The 21,270-nt window shown below is 36.6% G+C and overlaps 1 protein-coding gene across 1 annotated transcript in view; it reads right to left on the bottom strand.

The window, feature by feature from the left end:
* The window catches only part of LOC148942842 (intermembrane lipid transfer protein VPS13D-like), a 54,176-nt gene that overhangs the window by 28,805 nt on the left and 4,101 nt on the right, over positions 1-21,270 (bottom strand). The window contains exon 3 of the mRNA XM_089102690.1: positions 9,192-9,768. Within this exon, the coding sequence (XP_088958816.1) occupies positions 9,192-9,768 (577 nt within the window). The remainder of the gene's footprint in view (positions 1-9,191; positions 9,769-21,270) is intronic.

Here is a 21,270-nt window from a genome sequence, read left to right as displayed (position 1 = left end):
CCTAGTGAGACAGAATCAAATGCTATCCTCTGCCTCAACTACCCACTGTTAGTTCATGAGTGTCATTTGCAATTTACTGAAAAACAAAATTTAGATTGACGAATGCGCATGTGTTTTTATTCAAACCACCTATAAAATCAGTCTACCAATTGTACTTTCACAAAAAAAGATAAGCCTGTTTTGATGAATGTATTTACTTTTGATCCTGAAGAAAAAGACGCTTTTTATAACTGCTGATTGAAAAAAAAGATATTCGCATCTTTTAGCCGAACAAAAAAAATTTGGGTCAGCCGGGGTTGTAAGTTGCTTAAGAGCTATTGAACCGTCTTGCCAATTATAGAATAGAAAAGAGTAAACCAGGTCCAGTAAGGACTTGCATTTGACAACTGAGCCTAAAAGAGACAAAGTCTGCTGATGCTTTCGCTATCATATACAACAATCTATGAAACCTCGAAAAAAAACAACGCGCGTAGAATATCGAAGTATTACGTCTGTGATAAGATCAACTGGGACAAGACAAAATCCCTGTTAATTAGACACAATAGTGATCAATCTGCACTTGAGATTGTTAAGGCAGAAGGCGAGGCCATTCTCAAAGAAAAAATCAAAATAACATTGATGATTACTATTGAGGATTTTGAGATATGCTTTGAATCTTCTCATCTATTTTGGCAAGGCTAGAGACAATCGACACGGGATACCAAGACAAATTAACAGCGCAGAGAAGTCTAGGCCGTCTACCTTAACAACCGCAAATTCAGATCCCTGTTGTGTTTAATAATCGCTAGCAACAATCGATCCGAGATAGTTAGAGAAATTGACAACCCCAAGACGCTTTGGCCTTCGTTGAGATCACTGAACTTTAGATTTGCAATCCTAACATGTTCCTGAGATTCATTAGTCGGGCAACAGGGACTTATGTCAGTGAATTCAAATGAAATCAGGGCATCTACATCAAGACTGCGATTCAATGGCAGCCCATCTGAGTTGACCCGGGAAAGAGGAACATGTTTGACATCCAATATTGCTGGTGATACCACTCCAAAGGCTACAAATTATATGATAATTAAACATAATTAAACAGAAGAATTACAAATATTTTTAGAATTATGAAAATTTCTGATGACAAGTCTAGCATCTAGGACTCTATCTGAGGGAGACCCAGAGGGCTAAGTCCACTCTCAAGAACCTGGTTTTACCTGGTGGGAGGCACTTGTGTCGAATCCTAACCCATTATGGGGTACCCCCATCATTTTGAATATTCGGTAATGAGGAGCATTCTGGCACCGTTCCCTGCCTAAGGACGCATGGACATGGATGCATAGGTCTTATCGGGTTAACCACCCAGCAAAGCTTCTTTTACTTGGTTATAATTGACAATAATAAAAAGCTTCGGGCAAAACAGACCTTTTGTAAACTACCTTTAGCACGTCCGCCGACCATCCAAACGGACCTGTTTACGGTGGTCCACTGCAATGTACGTGGTGTCAGATCTAAGTTTGACCAAATCCTACATTTAGTAAACTCATTCAGAACGTCTATCATGTGCAGCACTGAGGCCAATCTCAACCATGATATACAGAGAAGAGAGGTTGTCATACAGGGATACAAGCTCCTCAGGCGAGATCATGAACATAGTGACGGCGCTAATTATGGAGGAGGAGGTGATGCTGTTTATCTACAGAGCCATGTGCTATATTCATACCTAAATATACCAGATTCAGCAGGCAAAGAAGCTCTGTGGGTTAGGGTGACCCTCCCAAATAAGTCTGTAATTGTTGGTATCGTTCGAAACAGCCAGATTACCACCTACCTTGAAGCCTCCCTCGAATACATTCGGGGTAAGTACTCTAAGTGTACCATTATCCTCCATGGAGACTTCAATGTCCATCATAGCGTGTGGTTTCGCAGCAAAAATACTAAAAAGAAGGGCTCGGACTTGAATGATCCATCTCTCTCATACAGGCTGGAACAACTTGTCAATTTTGACACGTATCATGGCCCAAACGGATCATCATGTCTAGACCTAATCCTTACAGAGGTGATTAGGGCGGTTTGAGAAACACTTTTTCTTACAGAGAGGAGATTAGGGCGGTTTTTTAATCTCATTCAGAACGTCTATCATGTGCAGCACTGAGGCCAATCTGAACCATGATATACAGAGAAGAGAGGTTGTCATACAGGGATACAAGCTCCTCAGGCGAGATCATGAACGTAGAGACGTCGCTAAATACGGAGGAGGAGGTGTTGCTGTTTATCTACAGAGCCATATGCAATATTCATACCTAAATATACCAGATTCAACAGGCGAAGAAGCTCTGTGGGTTAGGGTGACCCTCCAAAATAAGTCTGTAATTGTTGGTATCGTGTATAACTCTCGAAACTGCCAGATTACCACCTACCTTGAAGCCTCCCTCAAATACATTCGGGGCAAGTACTCTAAGTGTACCATCATCCTCCATCGAAACTTCAATGTCCATCATAAAGTGTGGTTTCGCAGCAAAAATACTAAAAAGGAGGGCTCGGACTTGTATGATCCATCTCTCACATACAGGCTGGAACAACTTGTCAATTTTGACCCGTATCATGGCCCAAACGAATCATCTTGTCTTGACCTAATCCTTACAGAGAGGTGATTAGGGCGGTTTGAGAAACACTGTTTCTTCTCAGCAATGGAGAACCTTTCTCCTTGAAGGCCCAGAGAAAGCTGCAGAAAAGTACCAATAGACCATAGTTGACTGTTAAAAAATATATCACTTTAAAGAGGATCCAGGTGTCCAGTAAGGACAAACCTCGGTTCAATGCCCAGTGTAAGAAGGCTATCCGAGTAAAGCAAAAGGCACAAAACCAATGGCTACTTTCAAAGAGCAAAGAGGACAGGATTACATTCATAAACATGCGCAAGATGCAGTTCATGCGATTCGGCAGTCCCAGGTTCGGTATAAGGAGAGATTTACCACCAAGGTTCAGCAAGCTTCGGCTAGAAGTTGGCAGAGAATTGTCAAGGAAGCTTTACCGTCATCCAAGGGGACTTCAATTCCTTCTCTACAGATTAACGGGACTTTGGTACAAGATGCAAAAGAAAAGGCTGAAGCCCTCTTGCTAAGCCTTTTGCCGAATTCTCGAATCTAGATGAAGACGGTAAAGAAGTGCCAAGTTTTCGGATCAAACCTGTGCTGTCCTGGATCGTGTGAATTTTTTCTGCTCCTAAGATCCTTCGCATTTTCCGGCATCTTAATGTGACCTAAGCCACAGGTCCTGACAACATGCCAAATGTTGTCCTTAAATCCTGCAGTGCCGAACTAGCAGGACCATTGTCATTGCTTTACCGGATATGCTTTCCCTCTGTAACCTTCCCACAAACATGGAAATCCGCCCACCTTATACCTTTCCTAAAGACAGATGGCGATCCAAAGAGCGTAGTCTCCTATAGGCCTATTAGCCTCCCCTCCTACGTTGGCAAAGTCTATGAGAACGTCTCCAATAAAACATTTCAGTGTTTCCTGGAATCAAATGACTTTTTTGGCGATCACCGATATGGATTCCAGAGGAAGCGCTCAACATTAGACTGCCTAGTAGCCCCTTATCAGGATTAATTCGAACTTCTGGCAATGGGGTGCAACAGCAGGCAATTGTCATTCAACATTGCCTTCTTTTACTCTTCGCTGTAGAAACCTTCTTCCGCCCAGCACGATTATCCCACTTTACAAGTCCTGTATCATACTCACAGTCGAATATGAATGCTCGCTATATGCTGGTGCCCCAAAAACACTGTTAGCACCACTCCGGAAGATCCAAAATAGGGCAAACAGGGCGTGCTGCACCTCTGCATATGACTCGCTCCAGCCTCTAAACAAAAGGTTTGATGTAGCGTCGATGGCTGTTTTCAACAAGTACATGAATTAGCCTACCTCAAACGAGCTCTTTGTATTGCTTCCCACTTTTTCCAACCAACAGGTAGACGCGAAGCCACATAGCTCGGTCCAATTATCTAAAGCAGGACACGTCAAGGACCGAGTACTAGCTTTCAAATTCTTAAAAAGAAAAAAATTAGGCCTATTTAACATTTTTCTAGTCTTTCGAGAAAGAAAATAAGATCTTGTAAAGTCAAGTTATATACAATCATATTTACCGAATAGTCACGACTGCATAGAGAAGGGTAAGAGTACCCTTCCCTAAATATTGGTCAAAAGGACACCCCGTCCCCACAAAAAATATCGAACAAACCCTTAGGCACTTTTCGTGTTTTTTAGCACTCTAGCGACGATATAAATCTGTGTCTCCCTCTGTCAATGATCAAAAGATAAACTACAGATATAGTCTATAAAGAAATAAGTCCCCTTGAAGCCATAACAGAATAGAGCACGATAAAACAAATAATGAAGTAAAGTATTGGACATTGTAAAAACGTACTTTAAACATCTCCTATCCCATTACACAGTTTGTTTTTCTCAAGCGAGTAGATGACAATGTAAAAGGCCCTTTTCGAATTGACACACGCAGAAAAATCCGATGGCTGAATACTTATTAATCACAACATTTTAGTTTTGAATAAAAATGTATTCCTGACTGACTATTTTTTATTATCGATAGCAAAGCAAAGATCAACAAGAGCTTTTAAACTGAATTCAGAATGTTCAAATATGCAAATGCCGAATGGCATTTGAATACCGAAGGATATCAAAGAAAAATGTTTCGCATCTCGAAAGGCGAATTCGTGACAGCAAATTCAAAATTTGTCTTTTATTCTTGCACCTTGCAAAAAATGTTCAAAAACCACCGTGCAAGTGCGAAGGAGTCTATTTCAAGGAGCACAAGTGAATAAAAAACGGGATTAAAAATTGTGATTTAAGACTTTCTTGACACTATAACAATTTCAATGATTAATATAATAAAAAAATAACAACTGGTAACGTTACGAGGTTGAAAAACAGCTATTTAACAGGCGTTTTACAAAAGTTTCAGGAACTTACCTCTCACGGTTAGGAAACAAGAAATTAGGTAGTACATGTTTGTTTATTCAGGTGGGAAGAATGGGGTGTATAGACAGGGAGTAGGCCTAGGGCATATGACGAATAAGCCTTAGGTTCCAAGTTTTGCTTGGATTCGGAAGATATTAATAATGGGATTCAAGTTGGTCACTTTACGAAAAAAAAGTGTTAGGTGGCAGTCGTAGTAGTAACTGCCCCAGTAGAATTGATTGATGGAGATAGTATTGACTCAGATGAATATTAGATAAATTTACAGAAACAAACCGACAAAATTCCGAGTGAAAAGTTTAAGAGACCCCTTGTAATTAATTAGGGAACATTAATGTCCAGGTTGGTACAAATAAATGGTGTTCTTGCTCAGCCAAAGTTGGCGTGGGGAAGGAAAATAGCAATGGTAACATACTACCATTGGCGCCCAGAAGCTGAATTCTGGGGCAGGGCATAGCTGGTCTAATCGGCACTTCCAATGCTGTATAATAGAAATCTTAAAACAAAAAATATAAGGCAGCATCAGTCAGTCAGGGGGGCTGGATCCCTCTGCTTCCCCTCCCCCCATATGGGCGCCCAAGTATACTACTATAATTTCGTAGGTAGTTTTATGTTAATCTGGTTATAACTAGAACAGTATTTGGTCACAAAATGGCCCAGAAGTTAACATGGTACTTACGTAATGATAAGACGGCCAAACATATAGAGTATGTTGTTGCAAATTGTATACTAACAAAATTGATACAAGACACACGGGTATACAAGAGTGCTATTATTGATATGGTAAATAAAGATCACAGTCTAATAGTGTCAAGTGTTAACTTAATGCTGAAATTTAAGGAGGGTAAATATCTTCCAGATTTTTTATGACGTTGATAGAGTCCAGGATCAGTGTTTGAGAGGAAATTTTCATGAACAATTAGACATGAAACTGGAGAGTTTATAGCTGGACAACCTTGAAGATGTTTGGAAAATAGTTTGCGAAATAGCAAAAGATGTCTTACGGAGAGAAATAAGAAACGCAGTTTAGAATATTAGCAAAAACGTTCTGAACCTGGTAGAAGACAGAAGGAGTTACAAGAAGTTTCTGAGAGACAGATCTTATGAGAACAAAAGAAAGTTGACAAGATGGACTCAGACAGCATAATAGTAAGATATTGCACTGGCATGCTAAAAAAAAATGAGAGGCTAATATTAAACCGTGATAGAGTTGTAGGAAATGATAAAGAAGAAACTGAAAAACTGAAATTCCGGGAATTTGAAAGTGACTGAAGAGTTATTAGAAGAGGAGGAGTAATAAACAGTGCCGTATAATTAGAGGCATAACACTGAAGATTGAGAGGATATTTTTTTTTTTTTTTTTTACCTAGAGATTTTAGAAAACTTTTCATTAGACTCCTTTATAAGAAAGGTGATGGAAGCGAGTGTGGTAATTGCAGAGGAAATAGCTTGATTCCACAGGAAGTTAATTACTTAGCATGATATTATCTATTAAATTAAGAGATGCCGTAGATAAAGCTTTAAGGGAAGTACAGTGGGCTTTTGGAAAGGGAGATGATACGTTGACCAAATTTTCACTCTTAGATTAATAATTGAAAAGCACCTGGGTCATCAAACACATTTAGTCCACAATTGAATAGATTATGAACAATCATCTGATCTTCTTTATAGAAAAGTTTTAGCAAAGGTCCTAACCTTGTATGGTATACCAGATAAGTAAGTTAAAATTATTAGTGGTATATACGAGAATAATATTGGTTGTGGTTAAGGTAGGAAGTGAGGTTAACAGTTGGTTTGGTACAAAAACATCCTCTAAGTAGGGTCGTGTCCCATCACCATTTGCATGGCTCATTTTGACAGACTGTCCTAAGGAACAAGGCAAAGGCTATGGGAGAACGTGTTATCAATTGGAACGTAAAACACTCCCAGACTTAGATTATATAGATGATTTGAGCGTCCCATAAAATAATTTAGTGAAATAATACCAAAAATTAAAAATTTTATTTAAAGCCTACTAGGAAAGATTAGAAGCGTTGTAATACAGGGTAAATATATAAAACATCCTCAAATTTACAGTAAGGAAGATAAGAAAATCAATTCAACTACGAACCAACATTTCAACTTGATTGACTTCATAACTGCAAAAACTATATCAATTCAACATTTTCAAAAAGAGCCATATGCAGGTATAAAATTACAGTTCTATCACATGGAAATTCAGTATAATAAATACATTTAGTATTCAAACGCTAAAAAATGTATTTATAAATAGAAAAATATAAAATAAACAGGAAATGAATGAGTTTTTGGAGGTTTTGAGGGTTCAGGACGTAAAAATAAGCTTAAAAATTGCTGTTAAGAAGACTAAATTGCTTGGACTAGCAGATGAAGAGGTGACATTAAGTAATGGTAAATCGATCAAGTCGGTAGCTTCACTTATAGGGCGGAAAAGCGTCATAAGAGAGTATTAGAGGAAAATCAACTTCTTGGGTGGGGTAAAGAATGTAGCTTTGAATAGAATGAGAGGAGGAGGAACGTGCACAGCCATCCACCGTCATGTGGCTCGATGTTGCAGTGAATTGCTAGTGGCAACAGCAGTAGGAAATGTTCAATTCCTTTGGTCAAATTTAGCTAGAGCTAGTTGACTTTTTTGAAGCACTAGACCTATCCTCTCGAAAAATCTACTGATTCTTTCTGCTATAATGTCTTGATCATTTATTAAACACTTATCTTGATCATTTCTTGTCCCACATATAGTTATATAAATTTGATTAGACCTACGGGTAGGCAAATTTGGATATAAAGGAAAATAAAGATAAATAGCTTTATCCTACCTCTGGTTTCTCCATCTGTCAGCTTATCCAAGGCTTTATAAAGGGAGGTGGGAGAAGTAGCTTGGTATCCACTACTCAAATCGGGAGATGTAGGGGACCGTCGAGAACACAGGACAGAGTCTCTTATACTGCCACTTAAACTATCCATATACACTCTTTTATGCGAAGCAATTAGAAGTTCATAGTCAGGCCCAAAAGTCTGTAGAGCATCATCAACTAATATTGAATATACAGTTAAGCTGGTAAAAGTATCAAATGGTCTTTTTGTCAAATTGAGCTTAACTCCTGTAACCTGAACCTCAGCTATAGGTGTGATGCATTCTGCAGATGTATATGCACATTATCTATGCGAAAATAGGCAACCAAAAGACTTCGCTCGGCATCAACATCACTGTAACTACTTATTTTTTTTTGTTTCATCAAGTCCTTGGTTCCGGGACTCAAACTTCAAAGAATCAGCCATATTAATAATAGCCTTTACCTTCCTTTCGGACATGGAAAACCAGCTTTGGTAAAGACCCAGTTATTGTAAATAAAGGAGTGGATATTTGATTCGATGATCCAGAGTTTCTTTCAATATTTAGAAATATCGAAAATCGATCAAGAATATGAAGTTCTGATGTATTTTTTGTCCGGAAACGAAGCCAAGACACTCCTTTTCTCTTTCCAACTAAGATTTGCATATCACCAAGAACTACAGAAAATCTATCACATTGTTCCTCTTCTATATTATCCTCTGGAGTTGAGCACGGGGTACTAAAATCCTCATCTCAGCAATCACTTGATCATCAGCAATAACTTGAAAAGGAAAAGAATATTGTATGGAATTGCTAACTTTTAAACATCCAAAATCAATAAGAATCATGTCATTAGATACTTCACTTTGATCAAATACCAACTGTGGGGCAACAATATCAAGATTAATATACCAAAGTCTCTATTCAAGTTTATTCCGAGTCTTTTCTAGTTGCAACTTCGTTCGCTGCTTCACAGCCTCAAAACTATCGAATTCAAGTTCATCAAAATCAGAATTACCAAACATAGAAAAGTCCTTGATTTTCGTCAAAATTCGTCTCTGGTAATGACATTCTAGTCCTATTGAAGTCAAATGCAGCTTATAGTCAAACTTACTATTGACTGGTGATCTTTTGAAAATTCATAGAGAATAAAGTTCTATTTGACGTGGTATCAACCTGACTCTGGGGTAGAATCAAAGGAAACCCTGTTGCACAATCTACAAAAAACACTATGCCGAGGGCAATACTCAATCCATAAGAACTAAAACGAGGTCTTGAATCGACACCGATAACAACATCATCGTATCGTAGTTCAACTAAAGATTTGGAAGAATTGTTCACATCAGAAAGGGTAATACTACCTTTTTTTAGGCTAAAATGAAATCTCCAAAGAAAAGCATCCCGCCTTAGAACGTTATCGTTTTCACAAGAATCTTTCAAATCATCAAGAAGTTCATCTTCAAATAGAGTTTCCTTATTTTCTGACTTAGTTGTTGCGCCTGTACTTGTCCCATATAACCAGCCAGTCCATGATGGAAACCATGACTGCACAAAACCCATATGCTTTTCACTAGATTCTTTCGGCATTATCACAGACACAAAAGCTAATTCTCGCAGAGCCTTCAGCTCTGACAAACCGAACTCAATTTCTATTCGCTCCTTCTCCTCTAGTTCATCAGACTGCATTACAGTTGGATCTTTAAAATATCTTTTGTAAATTTCAACGTAGAGGAGACAGTCAGATGCTCTTTTCATTACAGAGGGCCAGTTACGATTCTTCCACCGCTCTCGGATTGCATCAACTATACAATTTATTGCATACTTCCAGCGTTCTCGTGGTCCAGTGATAGCAGTAGGACGCTTATTCCGAAAGCATCGACGTTCTGGCTCTAGCCGTTTCAACATTTGAACACAACTTATCATCTGATCATACTGGGTCTGAAAAAAAATTGTCAATAACGTAAACAAAGATTTTGATACGTAACTTACAATGTTGTTTAAGCTGTCATACTTCGAGGACGAGCATTTATTACAAGATAAAAAAACACAGTGTTTCTAAACAATTTCCATACGTCTTTGGCAAGTAGAACACAATTTAAATCAAACTTAAGGAAAATATAAAAGATTTGCTCTGGATAAAAAAAAAATGTTTAATTCTTACACTTATTTGCCCCGAAAGCTTTACATGTTATATTAACAGGAAACCTAACACCTCGTCTTCTAATTTAATGAGGCAGTCTCGTGATTTTTGCATTGCTGGCAGTAGGCACGCCAACGAGAGGTAGAGGGGACTGAAAATGCCCTCCCCGCAGGACTCTCCTGTTAAAGAGACCTTCAAATACTACCGAACAAATCAAATTTCGATTATTGTAGTAACATTTCCTCTTTGACAAAAGAACTAATTTTTACTTTTATAACTTTAATAAATCAAATAATTTTAACATTCTGATTACAAAATATTAGTATATGTATATTTAACTGACAATGCACATTCATTTGTATTTTTTCAATAAAGTGCAAATTTTGTTCTGGCCTTGGGAAGGCATAGGGGTTTTGCGCCCTACTTATGTTAAATTCTGCTCGTTTTGAGTTCGACTCGGTTAGTTATTGTGATTTCTGTTCGTTTTGGGTTTAATTTATTTATGGATGCTGATTTGTGGTAGTTTCACGCTTGGTAGATTATTTGATTTTATTTTTGCTTATTTTTTGTTTATTTGAGTTCTTTACATTTCTTTGAAAAACTTATTTTGTGGAAAAAGTTTTTTTAATTAATTTCTGTTCGTTTTATATTGGCTGGCATAGTCTTTTCAGGGAAAAAGAAAATAATACTTTAAATCTTTTTGTTTTTTAAGACTTTATAGTTTGGCCAGCAAAATTTTGATTGGATGTGCTTTGGAAAATGGTGGGCGTGAGAGGGGCGTTAGTCGCTATCCAATCACTTTCAACTATTAAAAAAGGCACTAGCCCTTTCAATTTCCATTTGAACGAGCCCTTTTGAAGTTTCTACGACAACGCTTTCAATAAAAACTTTATATAGCCCATGGGATAACTTACAACCCTTGCCCTGAGGGCCGTAGGGGGAGGGGTTGTCATCATGAGACCTAATTTCCAAAGCTTTCAACTTTGTTGAGTAAAATGGATATCTAAAAATTTGAATTGGACGTGTTTGGGAAAAACGTGGGCGTGAGAGAGGGGTTAGTTGCCCTCAAATCACTTTAGACTATTAAAAAGGGTACTACACTTTTGAATTTCAAATCGAATGAGCCCTTTTTAAAGTTTCTACGACAAAGATTTCAACAAAAACCTTATATAACTCCAGGGCACAACTTATAATCCTTGCCCTGAGGGTTGTAGGGGAGTGTCCTCCTCAAAAATATATTTTGTATCTGGAAGTCAACTGCGCTGTACAAAATGGCTATCTCAAAATTTTTATTGGATGTGTTTGGGGAAAAGGTGGGCTTGAGAGGGGGGTTAGTTACCCTCCAATCACTTTTGAATATTAAAAAGGGTACTGTCCCTTTGAATTTCAAATCGAATGAGCCCTTTTTCAAGTTTTTACGACAAAGATTTCAATAAAAACCTTATATGCCTCCAGGGCATAACCTATAATCCTTGCCCTGAGGGTTGTGGGGGAGTGTCCTCCTCAAAAATATATTTCCTATCGGGAATTCAACTCAGCTGAACAACATGACTATCTCATACTTTAGAGTGGCTTGGTGGTGGGGACGAATGGGCGTGGGGGGGGCTAGTTGCCCTCCAATCACTTTCGACTATTAAAAAGGGCACTAGCCCTTTGAATTTCCAATCAAATGAGCCTGTTTTGAAGTTTTTACGATAACCTCTTCTATAAAAACCTGATATACCCCCAGGGCATAACTTAAAACCCTTGCCCTGAGGGTTGTTGGGGAGTGTCCTCCTTAAAAACACATATTCTACCTGAAAATCAACTATGCTGAACAAAATGGCTATCTAGAAATTTCAATTGAATGTGTTTAGGGGGGTGATGGGCGTGGAGAGGGAGCCAGTTGCCCTCCAATCACTTTCGACCATTAAAAAGGGCACTACAACGCGCGATTTCCAATCGAATGAGCCCCTTTTTAAGTCTCTACGACGACCCCTTCTATAAGAAGTGTCCTGCTTTAAAAAAAAATAATAAACTGTACATTGTGTCAACATTGTTCTTATAAGCCCTCAGGGCATAACTTAAAACCCTTGCCCCGAGGGTTGTGGGGGTGTGTACTCTTCAATAAGATATTTTCTATCTGGAAATTAACTACCCTGAAAAAAATGGCTATCTCAAAATTTTTGTTGGATGTGTTTGGGGGAATGGTGGGTGTGGGGGGGGGGGCTAGTTACCCTCCAATCACTTTCAACTATTAAAAAGGGCACTGACCCTTTGAATTTCCAATCGAATGAGCCTGTTTTGAAGTTTCTACGACAACGCCTTCTATGAAAACCATATATGCCCCCAGGGCATAACTTAAAACCCTTGTCCTGAGGGTTGTGGGGAGTGCCCTCCTCAAAAACATATTTTCTATCGGGAAATCAACTACGCTGAACAAAATGGCTATCTCAAAATTTTGATTGGATGTGTTATGGGAAATGATGGGCGTTGGGGGGCCTAGTTGCCCTCCAATCACTTTCGACTATTAAAAAGGGTACTAGCCCTTTGAATTTCTAATCGAATGAGCCTGTTTTGAAGTTTCTACGTCAACACCTTCTATAAAAACCTTTTAGTTGCCCTCCAATCACTTTCGACTATTAAAAAGGGCACTAGCCACTCCAGTTTCCAATCCATTTTCGCCATTTTCGAAGTTTTTACGACGACTCCTTCGATACGATGTGCCCGGGTATGTAGAAAAAAACAAAAAAAAAACAACACATTGTGCCCACATCGTTCTTTACTTAGGCAGCGCTAGCGCGCAGCCAATGATAAGGCAGTCTGGTGATTTTTGCATTACTGGCAGTAAGCACGAGAGGTAGAGGGGACTGAAAAAGCCCTCCCCGCAAGGACTCTCCTGTTATAGAGCGAATACTACAGAACCAATCAAATTTTGATGATTGTAGTAACATCTCCTCTGTGCCAAAAGAACTAATTTTTTATCAGAGGCAACGCTGCAGCGTTGCCTCTAGTAAAGGCCATACGGCTCAACTGTTTTATTTTTTATTTTTTTCAGAGGCACTTCATATGAAAGGGGTCGTCGTAGAAACTTCAAAGGGGGCTCATTCGATTGGAAATCGAGAGTTCTAGCGCCCTTTCAAAGGGTCAAAGTGATTAGAAGGCAACTAACAACCCTTCTACGTCCACCAGTTCCCCAAACACATCCACTCAAAATTTTGAGAGCCATTTCGCTCAGCGTAGTTGATTTCCAGATAGACATCATGTTTTCGAGGAGGACACTCTCCCACAGCCCTCAGGGCAAGGATTGTAATATATGCCCTTGGGGCACATAAGGTTTTAATAGAAAGCTTTGTCGTAGAAACTTCAAATAGGACTCATTCGATTTGAAATTCAAAGGGCTAGTGCCCTTTTTAAGAGTCGAAAGTGATTGGAGGGAAACTAATCCCCCCCCCTCTCGCGCCCACCTTTTCCCCAAACACATCCAATAAAAATTTTGAGATAGCCATTTATTTCAACGTAGTTGAAAATCCAGGAAATTAGGTCTTTGAGGATAACAACCCCCCCCCCCACAGCCCTCAGAGCAAGGGTTGTAAGTTATGCCCTGGGAACATATAAGGTTTTGTATAGAAAGCGTTGTCGTAGAAATTTCAGAAAGGACTCAATCGATTGGAAATTTAAATAGGTAGTTCCCTTTTTAATAGTCGGAAGTGATTGAAAGGCAACTAACACCCCTTCCACACCCACCATTTCCACAAACACATCCAATCAAAATCTTAATAGAGCCATTTTGTTCAACGTTGTTGAAAGTTGTGGAAATTACATGTTTGAGTAGGACAGTCCCCCCACAGTCTTCAGGGGCAAGGGTTATAAGTTATGCCCTGGGATCACAGCTGGTTCTTACGGAAGGAATGCTCATGTAAACTTCAGAGAGGGCACATTTGATTGGAAATTGAAAGTTCTAGTTCCCATTTTAAGAGTCAAAAGATATTAGAGGGTAATCAGCTTCTCCCCTCCCCCCCCCCCCAAATCCTTGTTTCCCAAACGCATCCAATAAAATTATTAAGATAGCTGTTTTGTTAAAATAGTTCAAAGATAAAAAATTCCGATGTCGACACAACCCCCCAGGGACCGGGGAAAGGCGTTGTAAGTTATGCCCTAGGGAAATATATGGGTCTTATGGAAGGAATAATCGTAGTAACTTCAAAGAGGGCTCATTTGATTAGAAATTGAAAGTTCTAGTTCACTTTTTAAGCGTCAAAAGATATTGGAGGGAAATCAGCTCCCCCCCCCCAACCCTTTTTTCCTAAATGCATCCAATAAAAATTTTAAGATAGCTATTTTGTTAAAAATATTTCAAAGATATAAAAAATTTCGGTGTCGACACAACCCCCCAGGGACCGGGGGCAAGCGTTGTAAGTTATGCCCTGGGGAAATATATGGGTCTTATGGAGGTGATACTCGTAGTAACTTCAAAGAGGGCTCATTTGATTGGAAATTGAAAATTCTAGTTCACTTTTAAAGAGTTGAAAGATATTGGAGGGCACCAAGCTACCACCCCCCTCCACGCCCTTTTTTCCTAAAACCCATTCAATAAGAATTTTGAGATATCTTTTTTTAAAAATAGTTCAAAGACCATATAACAAAAACTCAGGGGTCGAAATAGCCCCCCAGGGCAGGTGTTGTAAGTTTTGCCCTGGGGGAATATACGGTTCTTATTGAAGGGATGCTTGTAAAAACTTCAGAGATGGCTCACTGGATTGGAAATTGAAAGTTCTAGTTCAGTTTTTTAGAGTCAAAAAATATTGGAGGGCAACGAGCCCCCCTACACCCCTTTTCCCCCAAATCTATCCTATAAAAATTTGAGATAGCCATTAAATTAAAAATTGCTCAAAAGTCAGATAATAAAAACCCAGGTGTCGTCACCACCCCCCCCTGGCCCGGGGGCAGGGGTTGTAGTTTATGCCCCGGGGCCTAACTTGTTCGTATGAAAGGGATAATCGAAGAGACTTCAGAGGGCTCATTTGACTGGAAATTGAAAGTTCTAGTTCAATTTTAAAGAGTCAAAAAATATCCGAGGGTAACTGACCCCCCCACACACACACCTTTTTTTCCCCAGGCCCTTCCGATAAAATTTTTATAACAGCCATTCATTAAAAATAATTCAAATGTCAGATAAGAAAAATTCCTGTGTCGACACAACCCCCCCGGGCCCGGAGGCTGGCGTTATGAGCAATGCTCTAGGGGCATATATAGTTCTTATGGATGGAATGCTCGCATAAACTTCGGAGAGGGCTCATTTGATTAGAAATTTAAAGTTCTTATTCACTTATTAAGAGTAAAAAGATATCGAAGGGCAACTAGTCTCTCCCCCCCCCCCTCTTCTCCACGTCGTAAATGCATCAGATAAAAATTTTGAGATATACATTTTGTTAAAAATAGTTCAAAGTTCAGATAGCAAAAAACTCCGGTGTCGAAGAAGCCCCCCAGGGCCCGGAGGTAGGTTTTGCAAGTTATGCCCTGGGGGCATATAAGGTTGTTATGGAAGAGGTACTCGTAAAAACTTCATAGAGGGCTCATTTGATTGGAAATTCAAAGTTTTAATTCCCTAGTCAAAATTGATTGGAGGGCAGCTAGCCTCCCCCCACGCTCCATTTATTTTTTCCCAGAGGTCCTTCATATAGAAGGGGTCGTCGTATAAACTTCAAAGGGAGCTCATTCGATTGTAATCAAGAATTCTAGTGCCCTTTTTAAGAGTCAAAAGTGATCGGAGGGCAACTGGCCACACCCCCCCCCCCCAAGCCCTTTTTCCCCAAATATATCTGATACAAAATTTGAGGTAGCCATTATGTTAAAAATAATTCAAAGGTCATATAACAAAAATGCATTTACGTATAGCCATTTCGTTAATAGCAGTTCAAAGTTCAGATAAGAAAAACTCCTGCTCTTATGGAAGGTATGCTCCTATAAACTTCGGAGAGGGCTCATGTGATTGAAAGTTCTCGTTCACTTTTTAAGAGTCAAAAGAGATCGGAGGGCAACTAGCCCCCCTCTACATGCCTATTTTCCTCAAACCCATCCGATAAGAACTTTGAGAGCCATTTTTTCAAAATAGTTCAAAGGTCGGATAAGACAAACTCGGTGTCAACACAAGCCCCCAGGGCCCAGGGGAAGTCGTTCTAAGTTATGCCCTTAGGGCAAGTATGGTTTTTATGAAAGGGATACTCGTATAAACTTGGCTCATTTGATTGGAAATTGAAAGTTCTAGTTCACTTTTTAAGAGTCAAAAGAGTTAAGGGCAACACGCCCCCCCCCCGCTCTTTTTTCTCTAACCCATCCGCTACAAAATTTAAGATAGCCAGTCTTTTGGAAATTGTTCAAAAATTAGATAACAAAAAATCCCCCAGGGCCCAGGGGATGGGTGTTGTAAGTGTTGTCCTGGGGGCATATATGGTTCTAATGAAAGGGAAGCTCGTATAAACTTCAGAGGGCTCATTTGACTGGAAATTGAAAGTTCTATTCAATTTTTCAGTCAAAATATATCCGACGGCAACTACCCCCCCACACACACACACACCCTTTTTCCCCAAGCCCTTCCACTAAAATTTTATAATAGCCATTTCATTAAAAATAGTTCAAAGGTCAGATAAGAAAAATTCCCGTGTCGACACGACCCTCACGGGTCCGGAGGCAGGCCTTATGAGTAATGCTCTAGGGGCATATATAGTTCTTATGAAAGGGATGCTCGTATAAACTTCGGAGAGGGCTCATTTGTTTAGAAATTTAAAGTTCTTGTTCACTTTTTAAGAGTCAAAATAGATCTGAAGGCACATAGCCCCCCCCCCCCCTTCTCCACGCCCTAAATACATCAGATAAAAATTTTGAGATAGACATTTGGTTAAAAATAGTTCAAAGTTTAAATAACAAAACTCAGGTGTCGACACAGCCCCCCAGGGCCTGGGGTAGGCGCTGTAAGTTATTCCCTGGGGGCATATATGGTTGTTATGGAAGGAGTGCACGTATAAACTTCAAAGAGGGTTCATTTGATTGGAAATGGAGAGTTCTAGTGTCCTTTTTAAGAGTCAAAAGTGATCGGACGGCAAATGCCCCCCCCAAGCCCTTTTTTCTCAAATGCATCAGAAAAAAAATTTGAGGTACCCATTTTGTTAAAAAAAAAAGTTCAAAGATCATATAAAACGCCTATTTTCCTCAAACCCATCCGACATGAACTTTGAGAGACATTTTTTTTCAAAATAGTTCAAAGGTCCCATAACAAAAACTCCAGTGTCGACATATCCCCCCAGGGCCTGGAGGGCAGGCATTGTAAGCTATGTTCTTATTAAAGGGATGCTCAAATAAACTTCAGAGAGGGTTCATCTGAATGGAAATTAAAAGTTGTAGTTTATTTTCTCAGAGTGAAAAAAGATCGAAGGCCAACTAGCCCCTCCACGCCTTTGGGTTTATCGGATGGATAAACTCATCCGACAAAAACTTGAGGTGCCCATTTTGTTAAAAATAGTTCAACCATCAGATATTAAAACTCCAGGGTCGACACAACCCCCCAGGGTCCAAGGACAGGCGTTGTAACTCTAGGGATATATATGATTCTTATAGAAAGGACACTCGTATAAACTTCAGAGAGGGCTCATTTGATTGAAAATAGAAAGCTCTAGTTCACTTCATAGAGTCAAAAGAGATAGAAGGTTAATTAACCCCCCAACGCCCTTTTTCCACAAACCCATCCGATAAATGAGATAGCCATTTTGGTAAAAATAGTTCAAACATCAGATAATAAAAAACCGAGGTTGACAAAATCCATTTTTTCCCTTTGATATTGTTACTTTGATACCAGTTTTGATACTTTGATGAATATTTGATTTTTGTTTTTTTTTTTGTTTGATTTTTTAATAAGTAATTTTTAAAAACTTGAAAATTTTTTCAATAAAAAAATAAAAAAAATTAATTGAAAGAAAAAACTTTCCGAAAAATAAGTTTTTCAAAGAAAAATAAATGCCATTTTAAACTTAAGCTCAGCAGATACAAATACCTTTTAAAATTCTAACTCAGAACGACCAGAAATAACTATTAAAGAATAAATGAAACCCAAAACGAACAGAAATTAAATAAACAATCATATCAAAAACATACAACAAGTAATACTATAAATGAATATATAGATCTTAAAGCAAGTAATGCTTAGATTGAATATGAAAATCAAGCTTAAAACAAAACAAACATATTTTCCTATTGAAACATAAATGAAACTTAAAACGAACAGGAATTAAATAACAATCAATGCAAACAAACATACAATAAATATTAATGTAAATTAATACATAAATCATAAAACGAGTGAAACTTAAATTGAATATGCAAATCAAGCTTGAAACGAACAAGAACACTACAAACAAGAGTTTGGGTATGACCTCCTTCTTTCACTGTAAAAGTCTAAGACCTACTGCGTCATTGGCAGTAGGTTTTCATTTATACTTCAATAGGAAAATATTTTTTTCGTTTTAAGCTTAATTTTCATATTCAATCCAAGCATTACTCGCTTCATTTTTTATTTTTTGTTCGGAATGGAAATTGGAGAGGACAGGAGGTTACGCTGTATTTAGAGTGTGCAATTATTACGGGCCCAAACGTGCATCAATACACAAGGAATTGAGTTAAGTGTGTTTTTATATTTTTTGTAACTACTTGAACTTCAAAATCTATTTATTCATTTATAGTATTACTTGTTCTATGTTTTTGCTATGATTACTTATTTAATTTCTGTTCGTTTTGGGTTTCATTTACTCTTTAATAGTAATTTCTGGTCGTTTTGAGTTTGAATTTCAAAAGGTACTTGTATCTGCTGAGCTTAAGCTTAAAATGGTCTTTACTTTTCTTTGAAAAACTTATTTTTTGGAGTTTTTTTGTAATTAATTTTAAATAAAATACCTATTAATTACTGTATAGTATATACTCTTTCAATACGTGTAATTATTCCGCAAAAATCTTAGAAAATTACCCTTCCCCCCCCCACCTTCACAAAAAATAAAAATATTTTATATTAGATCCCTTCCCCTGTCCTAAAAAAGAAAAATCTTTTTGCAATCAGTGCAATAAGTGTAATTATTCCTCAACAATTCAGAAAAATCTTAGAAAATTACCCCCCCCCCCTTCCCACAAAATATTTTTTTTTATATCAGATCCCTTCCCCTCTCCTAAAAAAGAAAAATCTTTTATATCACGCCCCTTCCCAACCCCCATTTAAAAATTTTGGGTTTCTATCTCATTATAACATATCAGAGCTACATTAAAATATCAGCCGGAATCATTAATTCAACAACATATAGGTCTGATACATATAGATCCCAGTGCAAATTTGTGTTATTACTTGCTTCTGGGCATTTCAGATGTCAACTTAAAAAGACAGACAGAGACAGACAGAAAGAGACGGACAGACAGACAGAAAGAAAGACAGAAAGACAGACAGACAGACAGAAAGACAGACAGACAGATTTTTTCAATCACTCTTTCAAGAACTTGAAAGACTGAATACTAACTTTTGCGAGGATATTCCCTAAAAATTAGAAATAGAAACTCAATATGATAACAGATGTTTTTATGAAAACTAGATTTTTTTATTTTTTTTAAAGCTAATCTAACGAAATATATAGATATTTTCGATTTTTCTTGTCGTCAAGAATTCCATGCCCTTAAAAGTGCACAGAATGTATTTAGAGCCTTATCATAGTAGAATACTATTTGTTACTAAATATATATATATATATATATATATATATATATATATATATATATATATATATATATATATATATATATATATATATATATATATATATATATATATATATATATATATATATATATATATATATATATATATATATATATATATATATATATATATATATATATATATATATATATATATATATATATATATATATATATATATATATATATATATATATATATATATATATATATATATATATATATATATATATATATATATATATATATATATATATATATATATATATATATATATATATATATATATATATATATATATATATATATATATATATATATATATATATATATATATATATATATATATATATATATATATATATATATATATATATATATATATATATATATATATATTTTTTTTTTTTTTTTTTTTTTTTTATATATATTATATATATATATATATATATATATATATATATATATATATATATATATATATATATATATATATATATATATATATATATATATATATATATATATATATATATATATATATATATATATATGTATATATATATATGTATATGTATATATATATATATATATATATATATATATATATATATATATATGTATATATAAATTAGGCAAATTAAACAAATGAAAATACAGACAAACAAATTTAATATTTTGAATAAGGCAGTGGGCAAATCATGAAAAAAACAAACTTTTAATAATAGAAAAGGTCCGAATATTTCGACTTTACGTCAGGAAGGCTTTTAGTGAGAAAATAAGCTATACTAAATTAAACAGAACATATAAATAAAATAAAAGGCAAAAATTAGAAAAAAAAAAAACACAGACGAAACCGAAAAAAGACTATTGAAAACTCTAAAACATGATGTTGCTTATTTTTCGTTCTATTTGAACTGACGAACAGTTGACATAATGAATATCAACAATATGTGAGTTTTTTTTTATTTTCACGTATTTTTTTGACTTTTGTTTTATTTATATATTCTCTTTAATTTATTTTTGTTATTTTCGATTCTACTTCTTTTTTTTTCATTGAAAAAAAATATGAATTAAAAATATTTGTCAACTGCCTTATTAAAAATATTATACCCGTTTTTCGAATTTTCATTTATTTTTTTAATTATTAAATGGAAAGGCATTGTTGTCTAAGAACTTATTTACGTTTCTAAAACTTTTGCAAAATCCTAAATAATAAAGTTTTTGAACTTATGGTCAATAACATTCTCTCTATGGGCAGTGTCATTTTAAAATTGAACAGATTGACCCATATAGTGTGATAGTATTATAGTAGGGAAAATGCACATTCACCTAAACTATAGACACTTATGGGTGATAAAACATAATATTAAAAGCAAAAAAAAATCAAATCGTTGAGCGAAGTTGCAAAATAATCCCCAAAAATGCACTGCAATAATTCCAGGGGCCTCCAAAATACATACATGTAGTACCTATCTATTACGCAGAAAACGTTATTAAAGTCCAAAGGAAAATATTTTAGAGGACATTCCTAA

Source organism: Artemia sp. Qi Xiang Cuo, chromosome 16 (assembly GCF_049724085.1).
Source record: "Artemia sp. Qi Xiang Cuo chromosome 16, ASM4972408v1, whole genome shotgun sequence".
Classification (NCBI taxonomy): domain Eukaryota; kingdom Metazoa; phylum Arthropoda; class Branchiopoda; order Anostraca; family Artemiidae; genus Artemia; species Artemia sp. Qi Xiang Cuo.
This window is presented reverse-complemented; position numbering and strand designations above follow the sequence as displayed.